The 13,201-nt window shown below is 49.8% G+C and overlaps 1 protein-coding gene across 1 annotated transcript in view; it reads right to left on the bottom strand.

The window, feature by feature from the left end:
- The window catches only part of CRAT (carnitine O-acetyltransferase), a 336,972-nt gene that overhangs the window by 231,150 nt on the left and 92,621 nt on the right, over positions 1–13,201 (bottom strand). Inside the window, exon 4 of the mRNA XM_086924849.1 lies at positions 6,244–6,297. Within this exon, the coding sequence (XP_086780975.1) occupies positions 6,244–6,297 (54 nt within the window). The remainder of the gene's footprint in view (positions 1–6,243; positions 6,298–13,201) is intronic.

The following is a 13,201-nucleotide window of genomic DNA, read 5'->3' as shown; positions in this document are numbered from 1 at the left end:
TCAGGTGTGAGCAGGCTAGCAGCAACCAGCCACAGGTGAGCTGAATTCCTCCACCCATGCTTGGTCTGCAGGGGTGGAGGTGAAGCAGGGAATTATAGGTAATGGAGTTTCCCGCATGAGCAGACTGGCTTCCACAAAACCTGGCATGGATTGGAGAATGGATTGTCAATTCCCAAATAGTGGCCAAATGGCTGGTAGTCAGGATATGCATGCAGAGAAGTGTCTGGAGGCTTATTAGAAAACTGGAAAGTCCCAATATACAGCCCCCTGGTGGTGGGCATGAGAGCGCAGGGAGCAAATCGTGACAAGAGGGGGGGATGGGTCAGTGTTTAATTTGAGCCAGTGGTTTCCGGTGCTCAGCACCAGCATTTAATTGTCAACACCGATGCTTATGACAGTCTGCCACAAGGTGGCGCTATCTAGTCAATTTAGAGAAGAGCACAACAACAGTTAATTATTAATTCAATATACATTAAATTGTCTATTACCTGTCACCAAGTCATTTTTAGGTCTCGCCTGTCGATGCGTATGCGCATCGAGCTTGCGAGACTATGGGGGCTTAAACACTCTTTAACCAACTTGCAAGGAATCGTGGCGATTCCTTGCAGTGCCCGTGAAATTTAAGCTCAATGCGCATGCGCATTGAGCTTAAAAGCGCGTGCACATGCCCCCAGCCGCCTGCCTTGCCCACTCTCTCTCTCTCACAGCCTCCCCCAGCTCCGCCCCCTCACTTCTTGGTTGCACGGCCGCTAGGCCGTGCCTCCCCTACTCTCCTCCCCCTCCTCCTCCTACTCTCCTCCCCCTCCTCCTCCTACTCTCCTCCCCTGCCTGCCGTGTCGCACCTCTCCGCGCTTCGCCCCCTCCCCTGCCCGCCGTGTCGCAGAACACAGAAGCTTGCCTGTTAATTCACTTGTTGAACTTGCATCTATTCCAACAACAACGAAACTTGGATATTGGCATCAGTATACTAGAAGGCATTAAGGCAGCAGATAAGTCTTGAAAGCGGCTGTAGCCAAGCCATTATTACATTTCAGTTTAAGTGCTCTCTCCCTGTTACGCAAACTAACAAAAGAATTATAGAGTACGAAGCTGCTGCCTGATCACAACACTGGCACTTCCTTTGTTACAAATTAAGCACTAGTAGGGCGGCTGTCACTCCGTGTTTGCAGCTATACACTAATAGAATTAGCAGTGTAGCTCCACTTTAGGTCATATTTATTTTTGGTGTGTATAAGAATATGTCCACAATCACAGGCTATTAAGCACAATCAGACATTAAAACCTAGTTTCCAAACTCGTTCATTGGCAGTTTTCCCCTTTAAACAACATCGCCTACCCCATTTGAACACCTTATGTGCTCTGTGTACGTCTCCTTCACCCTCCCCCCACTCACCCTCTCTTCCCACCCTCGCCCTCTCTTCCCACCCTCACCCTCACCCTATCTCTAATTTTACTTTTAACTTCTCCCTGACCCCTCGTCTCCTCTTCCCGTGCCCCTCGTGCATGTCTGCCTCGCCGCTCCGCTCCAGGCGCTCATGTCTCCCTCGACTCCTCCTTTCTACCCTCCTCCCTCTTTCCTTCTGTTTCCCGGCATCTTTTCTCGCACGCATCTCTCTAACACCCCCCCCCCCCATCTTCCGTTTTTAATTTGCGTAACAGAGAGCACATAAACCGAATTTTAATAGTAATTTGGCTACAGCCACTTCAAAGCGGCTGTAGCCAAGTCATTATTAAATTTCAGTTTATGTGCGCTCTCCCTGTTACGCAAACTAACAACTAACAAAAGAATTATAGAGTATGAAGCTGCTGCCTGATCACAACACCGGCACTTCCTTTGTTACAAATTAAGCACTAGTACGGCGGCTGTCAATGCGTGTTTGCAGCTATACACAAATAAAATTACTAGTGTATCTCCACTTTAGGTCATATTCACTTTTGGTGTGTATAAGAATATGTCCACAATCACAGGCTATTAAGCACAATCAGACATTAAAACCTCGTTTCCAAACTCGTTCATTGGCAGTTTTCCCCTTTAAACAACATCGCCTCCCCCATTTGAACACCTTATGTGCTCTGTGTACGTCTCCTTCGCCCTCCCCCCACTCACCCTCTCTTCCCACCCTCACCCTATCTCAAATTTTACTTTTAACTTCTCTCTGACCCCTCGTCTCCTCTTCCCGTGCCCCTCGTACATGTCTGCCTCGCCGCCCCGCTCCAGGCGCTCATGTCTCCCTCGACTCCTCCTTTCTACCCTCCTCCCTCTTTCCTTCTGTTTCCCGGCATCTTTTCAAGCACGCATCTCTCTAACCGCCCCCCCCCCATCTTCCGTTTTTAATTTGCGTAACAGAGAGCACATAAACCGAATTTTAATAGTAATTTGGCTACAGCCACTTCAAAGCGGCTGTAGCCAAGTCATTATTAAATTTCAGTTTATGTGCGCTCTCCCTGTTACGCAAACTAACAACTAACAAAAGAATTATAGAGTATGAAGCTGCTGCCTGATCACAACACCGGCACTTCCTTTGTTACAAATTAAGCACTAGTACGGCGGCTGTCAATGCGTGTTTGCAGCTATACACAAATAAAATTACTAGCGTATCTCCACTTTAGGTCATATTCACTTTTGGTGTGTATAAGAATATGTCCACAATCACAGGCTATTAAGCACAATCAGACATTAAAACCTCGTTTCCAAACTCGTTCATTGGCAGTTTTCCCCTTTAAACAACATCGCCTCCCCCATTTGAACACCTTATGTGCTCTGTGTACGTCTCCTTCGCCCTCCCCCCACTCACCCTCTCTTCCCACCCTCACCCTATCTCAAATTTTACTTTTAACTTCTCTCTGACCCCTCGTCTCCTCTTCCCGTGCCCCTCGTACATGTCTGCCTCGCCGCCCCGCTCCAGGCGCTCATGTCTCCCTCGACTCCTCCTTTCTACCCTCCTCCCTCTTTCCTTCTGTTTCCCGGCATCTTTTCAAGCACGCATCTCTCTAACCGCCCCCCCCCCCATCTTCCGTTTTTAATTTGCGTAACAGAGAGCACATAAACCGAATTTTAATAGTAATTTGGCTACAGCCACTTCAAAGCGGCTGTAGCCAAGTCATTATTAAATTTCAGTTTATGTGCGCTCTCCCTGTTACGCAAACTAACAACTAACAAAAGAATTATAGAGTATGAAGCTGCTGCCTGATCACAACACCGGCACTTCCTTTGTTACAAATTAAGCACTAGTACGGCGGCTGTCACTGCGTGTTTGCAGCTATACACAAATAAAATTAGTAGCGTAGCTCCAATTTAGGTCATATTTATTTTTGGTGTGTATAAGAATACGTCCACAATCACAGGCTATTAAGCACAATCAGACATTAAAATCTAGTTTTCAAACTCGTTCATTGGCAGTTTTCCCCTTTAAACAACATCACCTCCCCCATTTGAACACCTTATGTGCTCTGTGTTAGGAAGGCTAAAAAAAAAAACACGCTGTGTAAAGCTGATGCCTGCTGAGAGCCCAGGCAAGAAGCCGGGGTGCTTTTCAAGAATCCATCTAATAATGTTACGTATGTCACCCTTTCTTTTCAACAGAATTTGTTTGAACCTGTTTCCCACAGCTCCCACCAGGGCGCATAGTCTCTTTCTTTCTTTCTCTCTGTCTCTCCTACTCTCTTTCTCTCTCTCCCCCTCTCTCCCCCTCTCTCTCTCACTCTTCCCCTTTCTATCTCTCTCTTTCTCTACCTCCCTCTCTCTCTCTTTATCTCTCCTCACACTTTCTGTCTCTACCGCTCTCTTTCTCTTTGGCTCCCTCTCCCCCTCTCTGGCTCTCTCTACTCCCCTCTCTCGCTCTCCCTCCCCACTCTCTTTCTCAGTCTTTCCCTTTCTCTCCCTCCCTCTCTCTCTTTATCTCTCCTCACTCTCTTTCTGTCTCTCTCCTATCTCTTTCTCTCTCTCCCACTCTCTCTTCCCCCTCCTATTTCCCTCCCTCCCTTTATACCTCTCCTCTCACTCCCCCCTTTCTCTCTCTGTCTCTCTCTTTCTCGCTCTCTCCTTTCTCATCTGTTGATCGTCCACCCCCACACACAACCCCTTAAACACATCCCCACACACACACACAACCCCACACACAGAAACCCCCCTGCACACACCCCCACACACAGACCCCACACACAGAACCCCCACCCCCCCCCACACACACACAACCCCACACACACACAACCCCCCCCCACACAACCCCCCCACACACACAACCCCACACACACACAACCCCCTCCACATACATCCCCCCACACACACAACCCCCCCACACAACCATCTATCGATCTATCTATCACCCTCACTCTATCTATCGCCCTCACTCTATCGCCCTCCCTTCAACAACTGGTTCAAATATGTTCTCTCAATGTTTCAAGCTTTATTACAAATGTCACAAAAAGATGTTCTGTTCTTGTTTTTTTAACGGCCTACACCCAGTGACTGCAACACTTTTAATGTTGGGCCAGGCTACATATTTTCCCAAGTTTACTGACAACGTGGCCTCTGTTTACAGTAGATGCTTGGCCACAGTTACTTCCAACACTTTGCACTGGCACTTCTTGTCCTACAGCTAAATTCAAACTGTTCTGAACTAGAGTCTCATAATTTTCAAAATTTTGCAGTAAAACGATCAAAGAGGTACTAACTTAATTTCGACATCATTATCGAAGTGCAGTTTATCTTGTCTTCATCAGTACTTCGTACATCTCTCTAGAGATGTGGCCTAACGACCAGAGCTGCCATCTAAGTCACGTAAATACAAAACATGTTGCATTACAAAGGCTATAGGTGTCACATTCGCGAAAGTTATAACTATTGGCATTGTAAATGACAAAGCTATCAATTTAGCTATTTTAAAAACCAACACATAAATAAAATATTTGTCATTTACAAGACCAACAGCTCCAACTTTTCTAATGCGAGACCTATTGCATTTCCAATGCTTGTTATAGCTTAGGGCCTGAAATAGTCAGAGTTGTTAGCATAACAGGGCCAATGTGTGGTGCAAGCTGCAGTGGCCTCCTGACGAGATCCCTGGCAGTTATTGTTTTTTTCAACTTAAGCACTGGGTTGTAGCTTAGGGTAGTGAGTGGTGCTGGGGTGTGGAATGGGAGGAGTAAGGGCTGGTTAGAGCTAGTGTAGGGTCCCGGGGCGAAGGACGTATGGAGGACAAGGGCTGGCTAGGGGTAGTAAATGGTGGGTGGAGGACAGGGGGTTGCTAGTGAGTGGGGCTAGGTGAGGAGTGGGTGGAAGAGCAAGGGGTGGAATAGAGGTAGTGAAGGGTTGTAGGGTAAAGGCAAGGGGTGGCTAGGTAGTGAGTAGTGAATGAGATTGAGGTGGGTGGAGGACAGATAAGGGGTGGTCTAGGGGTAGTGTGGGAGGCTTGCATGAGGAGTGGGTGGAGGAGCAAGGAGAGGGTGGAGGAGCGAGGGGGGGATAGGGTTAGTAAGTAGGGCTGGGCCAGGGATGGGTTAAGAGGAAGAGGTGGCTAGTAGTAGTAATGGGTGGCAGGGGTGAGGAATGGATGGAGGACAAGGGATGGCTAGGGGTAGTGAGTAGTGAATGGGGTGAGGGGTGTAGGACAGATAAGGGGTGGCTAGACTAGTGAGGGGGTAGGGTGACGGGTGGGTGGAGAAGGAAGAGGCAGTTAGAGGTAGTGAGTGGGGCTGGGGTGATGGGTGGAAGGAGCAAGGGGTGGCTGGGGTGAGGGGTGGGTAGAGGACAGATAAGGGGTGGCTATGAGTAGTGAGGGGTGGCTGGGGTGAAGGGTGGGTGGAGGACAAGGGACGACTATGGGGAGTGAGTGGGTGGGGTGGCTAGAGGACAAGGGGTAGCTGGGTACTGAGGGGCTGTGTGACTATGGGTGGGTGGAGGACAAAGAGAGGGTAGGAATGGTGAGGGATGGTGGGGTGAGGGGTGGGTGGAGGACAAGGGGTGGCTGGGGTAGTGCGTAGTGAATGGGGCTGGGTTGGGGGGTGTGTGGAGCAAAGATAAGGGGTGGCTAGGAGTGGTGAGGGGCTGGAGGGAGGGGTGGGTGTACCAATAGCAGGGCCACCTGGGACGAGCAGTGATGGACAGGGAGAAGCAGGCAGCCTCGTGTGTGGGAGAGCAGTGGGGATGACTAGAGACAGTCAGGGGCACCCCGAACACGGGAACATTAAGGTGGGGGCCTGAGGACAAAGGGGGGGGGGGCTGGGGGACTCAATGACACTCACTTGTCCACCATGGTCTTGAAATCCAGGACGCCCTCGATCAACTTTGCTGCAAATCTGGGAAGACAAAAGGGGAAAACTATTAGTGAGACATTTGTGACAAGGGCCAGACTACCAGAAATTGACCCCCCTCCCACAACCCAATGCAGCAAAACATCACCCCACAGGAGAGAGCTGAGAGTGTGAGGAAGGAGTGCCCCCAAGGAGTACCCCATAGCGGAGGGCCTCTCAAGGAGGACTCCCTGGTGCAAGGCCCCTCAAGGAGGACCCCCTGGTGTAGGATAGAAAATAATGGGAAACCCAATCTACCCTTGAGGGCCTGGGCAAAATCAGATGAACGGGTAAAGGTGCCTTCAAGGGGTTTGTTTGCAGTACTTAGTTATATTATTTCAGTCTATTATTCAGTGCAAGAGTTTTCCATCAACTTGCCGATTAATTTCTTTTCTTATATGAATTTCATGCAACATATAATTCTATGATATTCAGTTCTATATGAGATAAGAAAGAACCACGAGTAAATCATAACAAACAAATATATACAAAGGATATACAGACACAGGTGTATATAAAAGAGTTTTATATTTAAAAGTTCATAAAGGGTACTCCAAGTTCAAACACACAATGTAACAAGAGGATATCACAAACGCTTGATTGGTCCTTTAATGTCACAATTGTATACAATTTTCCTCTTATAAATTATTTTCAGATAAAAGTGTTAAAGTCGACGTTTCGGTCTCTTACGCAATCGTCCATGAGACCATCTTCAGGACTATTGTGTATAGTACAGATGACCCCTGTTGTTTTTGATACTTGTGGAATTATCGAGAGACTCGTGCCTCTTCAGCTGGAGTCTCAGTTTACTTCTTCAGAGCTTATTTTCAATTATGAATTAATCTGTTATTTCATATCTCACCGTAGGATTGGCAGTCTCTCGTCCAAGAGGGCCCCTCAAGGAAGACACTAGGTGGAAGGCCCCTCAAGAAATCTTGGTGGAGGGCCCCCTCAAGGAGGACCCCCGGGTGGCGGGCTCCTCAAGAAGGACCTCCTGGTGGAGGGCCCCTCAAGGAGGACCTCATGGTGGAGGGCCCAAACAGAAGCAGACCTTTTCATGTTTCAAATCCACAGCTTGGCACTGGTACACCACCTAAAACAAACATTTGCAATGCAATAGGTCTCGCATTTACGCAAATTTGAGCTGTTGGTATTGTAAATGACAGTGCGTTTTAGGTTTCGCCTCGCCGAAAGCTGCGCAGCAGACTTTCGCGCCAGGCGAAAACTTTTGTTTACTAGTATGGACAAAAGTCCCGCCTCTCTGTTCCATTGGCTAGCTCTATAAATGGAGGCTAGCCATTGGAAGAGAGAAGCGTCCGTCATTCTGCGAGGCGACTCGTGGGCGTTCCTGAGATTTTTTCTCATACAGCCCCTTTGATCACGTCAGTGCGGCGGTGGGCGGTTCCTAATTTTTTTGGGGGGGGGGGGGGGGGGGGGGGGGGGAGGTTTGATTTGGTCATTGCAGGCCGAACGCCGCCGGAAGTCCAGGTGAGTGCCTTTTCTTGCCGTTTCCGCCCCCCCTCCCGCTGACCGTTCCTTTCCCGCCCCCCCTCCCGCTGTCCGTTCCTTTCCCGCCCCCTCCCGCTATATGTTCCTTTGCCGCCCCCCTCCCGCTGTCCGTGCCTTTCCCGCCCTCCCTCCCGCTGTCCGTGCCTTTCCCGCCCTCCCTCCCGCTGTCCGTGCCTTTCCTTGTCTTATATTGAGCTCTCGTAAAGTGCACCGGTGGCCATTGCTTGGGATTGGTTGAGGGATTTCTTTTCTCACTAACAGATTTGAGTAACCCTGTTTCACGTGAAAATAAATTGTCACGCAGGACCAAAACCAGTTAGGGACACTGGTGATTCATTCAAAGGAGGCTTAATCCGTGTTGTGAGTAGAAACGGACACTGTTTCCCAACATCCTTTGCAGGGCCACCCGGGCCGTTACCGAGTCATGAGTTCGTCGTCAATTCCTTTTCTATTTACTGCTTCCTGTCTCTGCTGCTTCTTCGGCTGTCCACATAAAAATATTTGACAACTTGATACGCATGTCATTGACTCTAGAAGGATGGAAGGCTGAGATGGCCATGCTGGGATCTGAACCTCTGGATTTCCGATCACGGATTATCTGAGCAGTGAGTGCTTAAATCCCATAACTCATATTACAATTATATACAGAGCAACTTAAAAGAAACGTGGAATATGCACTTGATTCAATGTATGTGATTAATTCATTGCTCACAAGGTGAATACGTATACCACAAAATAGGTGGATTTCTATTAAAACGTTGTTTAGTTTTGGGAAATTCCTTTCTATGGTGTGTGGGCTACGTTTTATATAGCGCTAGCTAGACCCGTGGGTATCAGAGCGCTTTACATACACAAAGGAAAAGTTGCACTACGTCATGAGATTTTCAATAGGCCAGGTGTTCTGCTTTACACACTCCGTGGGTGATACAGGAGGGATCTGTGTTCGATATTACCCTCTAGATAAGTTTTTACTGCACACTTTTGTTTTTTGCGACCTGTGATAACGTCTGCGCACTCACGTTGGAGGTATACTATTTTCTTTTTTGTTTTTTTTGTTAGCTCTTTACCGAGGTTGTTTCGGGAATGGAAGGAGAAGTAGCTAGTTGTAAATCTTGCACAAGCGCAGGAAACAAGTTGGTACCGGTTGTAGCTTTCTGAATTTAGGGAATGTTTGCTTAAGGCCGAAAGGGTCACCGCGCAGGCCGCCGTGAGACGGACGCACCTATGAGGTGCTCTGTCTGGTTCCTTCGCTCTCCTTTGTGTGTTAAAAGGTGGCAGTAACACCTTGCTGTGTATCCTGGTAAACCTGTGAAAAACAAAAGCCCTTTGTGTTTGCTGATATTTACATGCTCTGTTTTGTTTTATTTTATTTGTTGTGGCTCGCCCCCCCCTCTACCCATTGCTTTTGCATAATTGCTTTTGCATGGAGGCGCTAGCTTCGGTATGCGGCCTCTGTGTTGACACACACAGACACAGGGGAGCTGCTGATAACCGACAGGAGGAGTTTTGCAATTTGACTTTAAACAAACAGCCGGCAGGGTGGGTTTCACAGGTAATGAGTTTTACTTCTTTTTCCTGTTTGGCATCCAATGCTTGGAAAGCAGGACCCCTGGACAGTTCAGTTTCGCAGAACTGAACCACCATGAGCGAAAATCATTGATCCCCTGAAAATGATGGAAACATTATTTGTGTTGAGTGGCATTTTGTTTGCTTCCGTATTGCACAGCACGTTGATACCACTGGTGGTCCTGAAGCACTGTGCAGACATTGTGCACAAGGTTTCTACAGTGCAAGTTTAAAGTGCGTTCTTTGTGGGAGGCCTTGGATTTAGCTCGTGATCTGAGGGGGCTCACCAACCATTGTGGCTGCAGCTGCAGTGCTTAATTTGTGCTGGTTGCTGAAGATCGGAATTTGTCATAATCAGACTTTGACAGGGAGTAGGAGAGGGAAACGTAGACTATGATGACAAAAGGAGGTAGTGTGTGTGTGGGTCTGTGTGGGTCTGTGTGTGTGTGTGTGGGCCTGTGTGTGTGTGGGCCTGTGTGTGTGTGGGCCTGTGTGTGTGTGGGTCTGTGTGTGTGTGGGTCTCTGTGTGTGTGTGGCTCTCTCTGTGTGTGTGTGTGTGTGTGTGTGTGTGTGTGTGGGGGGGCTCTGTTGGTGTGTGTGGGTCTGTGTGTTTGTGTGGGTCTGTGTGTTTTTATGTGGCATTTGCCAGAGATTAAACTATTGGCATTGTAAATGACAATGCCATTTATTTATCTGTTTTCAAAACCAACACATAAATACAAATGTTGTCATTTACAATGCCTTGCTCCTCATTGAGAGGGGAATCCTACCTGGTGACGCTGAACCTGCCTGCACCCACAACTCTTTGCCCGTGCATTGTCTCCCTCCCGGCGCCGCTGCAGTCCATCTCGCGGCGCCGAGTGGAGGGAGACTACAACTCCCAGCCTGCCCAGCGACCCGGAAGCCATTACCGGGGTCACCGCGCCCGGAGGCGCTTCAAATTGACGGCGCCCTCGGTGGAGCGGGTGCTCTGCTGCTCATTGCGAGGGGAATCCTACCTGGTGACGCTGAACCTGCCTGCACCCACAACTCTTTGCCCGTGCATAGTCTCCCTCCCGCCGCCGCTGCAGTCTATCTCGCGGCCGCCCAGTGGAGGGAGACTACAACTCCCAGCCTGCCCAGCGACCCGGAAGCCATTACCGGGGTCACCGCGCCCGGAGGCGCTTCAAATTGACGGCGCCCTCGGTGGAGCGGGTGCTCTGCTGCTCATTGCGAGGGGAATCCTACCTGGTGACGCTGAACCTGCCTGCACCCACAACTCTTTGCCCGTGCATTGTCTCCCTCCCGCCGCCGCTGCAGTCCATCTCGCGGCCGCCGAGTGGAGGGAGACTACAACTCCCAGCCTGCCCAGCGACCCGGAAGCCATTACCGGGGTCACCGCGCCCGGAGGCGCTTCAAATTGACGGCGCCCTCGGTGGAGCGGGTGCTCTGCTGCTCATTGCGAGGGGAATCCTACCTGGTGACGCTGAACCTGCCTGCACCCACAACTCTTTGCCCGTGCATTGTCTCCCTCCCGCCGCCGCTGCAGTCCATCTCGCGGCCGCCGAGTGGAGGGAGACTACAACTCCCAGCTTGCCCAGCGACCCGGAAGCCATTACCGGGGTCACCGCGCCCGGAGGCGCTTCAAATTGACGGCGCCCTCGGTGGAGCGGGTGCTCTGCTGCTCATTGCGAGGGGAATCCTACCTGGTGACGCTGAACCTGCCTGCACCCACAACTCTTTGCCCGTGCATTGTCTCCCTCCCGCCGCCGCTGCAGTCCATCTCGTGGCCGCCGAGTGGAGGGAGACTACAACTCCCAGCCTGCCCAGCGACCCGGAAGCCATTACCGGGGTCACCGCGCCCGGAGGCGCTTCAAATTGACGGCGCCCTCGGTGGAGCGGGTGCTCTGCTGCTCATTGCGAGGGGAATCCTACCTGGTGACGCTGAACCTGCCTGCACCCACAACTCTTTGCCCGTGCATTGTCTCCCTCCCGCCGCCGCTGCAGTCCATCTCGCGGCCGCCGAGTGGAGGGAGACTACAACTCCCAGCCTGCCCAGCGACCCGGAAGCCATTACCGGGGTCACCGCGCCCGGAGGCGCTTCAAATTGACGGCGCCCTCCGCGTCGCGGGACGCCCGGGGCTAAGCCCGGGCAAAGGGCGCGCCCTCTACGGCCCTCATCGGCAGGAAGAGACAGGGACAGGGCCCGGAACTCTGCCCAGAACATCTTTTGTAAGTTATCCTTACCATCATTATCGCTGCATTTGCTGGAAAGCCATCCTGTGCATTGGTATTGTACGGCATTACTTGGGTGTTAGTATCTACGCAGCCTTTTATTATGTCGAAGGCAAAATCTACTCTAGCTGTCAATACCATTGACAATTACATGGTCCAGGTGGTTGCTAAAATAAACAATGACAGGAGATCCTCACTGGGGTTGAGCCTTTCCCCAGTATTGCCACCTGATAATACGCCTCTAGTTACACCTGCTTTTGATATTAGTAACGAGGTATTTCAGATACCTGAGAATAACCCACTAACCCAGCTATTAGTAGCTATAGCAGACTCAGCCTCTGAGAGTATACCTGATGAAGAAATAATACTGCTAGAAGAGGAGCCTCCAGCACCGGTACCAGCTCCAAGAGCTGCTAAGAGGGGGGAGAAGAGTATTTCAAAACGGGGCGGGCTCCGCTCAAGTAAAAAACGCCCTGATGCATCCCCATTGAAAAACATTGGAGAAGACACAAGGGGAAACTCTGGAGGGAAGCTACTCTTGGACGAAGACCAATTTAAGAAACTGTTAAACGCCCTAGATAGCAAAATTAAGATCATAACCAAACCTCTCCTATGTAAAATAGACCACCTCACTGAAGAGGTGAACAGGCTGGGGAGTCTTCTACAAAAATCATTAGAAGAAGCAGCAAATATTGCTAAGCAGGAGACACTTAGAGTCGAATCAAAAAATACACAGACAGCCCCTAGGCCAGAATTATTGGAAAATACTCCCTTTATCCCTATGCTGACTAACGATACAGAGGGGGGGGGGGGTTCCAGGGGATTAGGTATTAACAGCGGTGATCCTGAAGGGCCAAGTCAAAGGGATAGACTGGTAGATCCTAACATAGAGAAGGGACCTGTAAAATTAATTGTGGAGGCATCCCCCCGGTTATGGTCTTGGCAAATGTTCCCCTCCTAGAATCTGGCCAAGTAGAGAACACATCTTCCCTAATAAATAAATCACTCTACTGGTTATCAAGGAATATGGCCTTCTCCCCGGGAGGTATGGACCAGCTGGCACAGGAAGTTGTGAAAGCTAGAAGAGTAGAATGGATCGGGGGTGGTAACAAAAAATTTAAAGGGGATTGTGTGGTGTTACACTTCTCTGACCCCGAAGTGTTGCCAAACATCTTAGAAAACATATATCTCCCCCAGCGTAGATCCACAGAAATAGTCCCGTGAACGCTAGATTTCTTCTATGCAAAGAAAGGGAATAACCTAAATCTCATAGCACTTAGAACAAAGTGGAACCCTGTGTTAAGAAAAGGCAAACCCCTCGGTATAAGAAGTAATTGGGCCATACCGATGGAGAATAGATTCTCTGCCCTTTCTGGCCTTAATGAGTGTGATTTAAGAGAGGGGAACAGGCATTGCTACGAAGCTTACTGAAACCAATCTTAGTAATGGTAGGATACTCTGCTCAAGCGGGGATCTTTCTGGTACTGTGGGGCACTTGGCTCCCATTCCCCGCATTATCGAATACAGCGGGGCAACTAGCCCTCCACCTATTCTGACCCAACCCCTGCATGTAACACCATTACATGGGAGGGCCAGCCAGTCGAAGATAGGTCTTAAACTT

The sequence above is a fragment of the Lissotriton vulgaris genome, chromosome 5 (genome assembly GCF_964263255.1).
Source record: "Lissotriton vulgaris chromosome 5, aLisVul1.2, whole genome shotgun sequence".
In the NCBI taxonomy this organism is placed as follows: domain Eukaryota; kingdom Metazoa; phylum Chordata; class Amphibia; order Caudata; family Salamandridae; genus Lissotriton; species Lissotriton vulgaris.
This window is presented reverse-complemented; position numbering and strand designations above follow the sequence as displayed.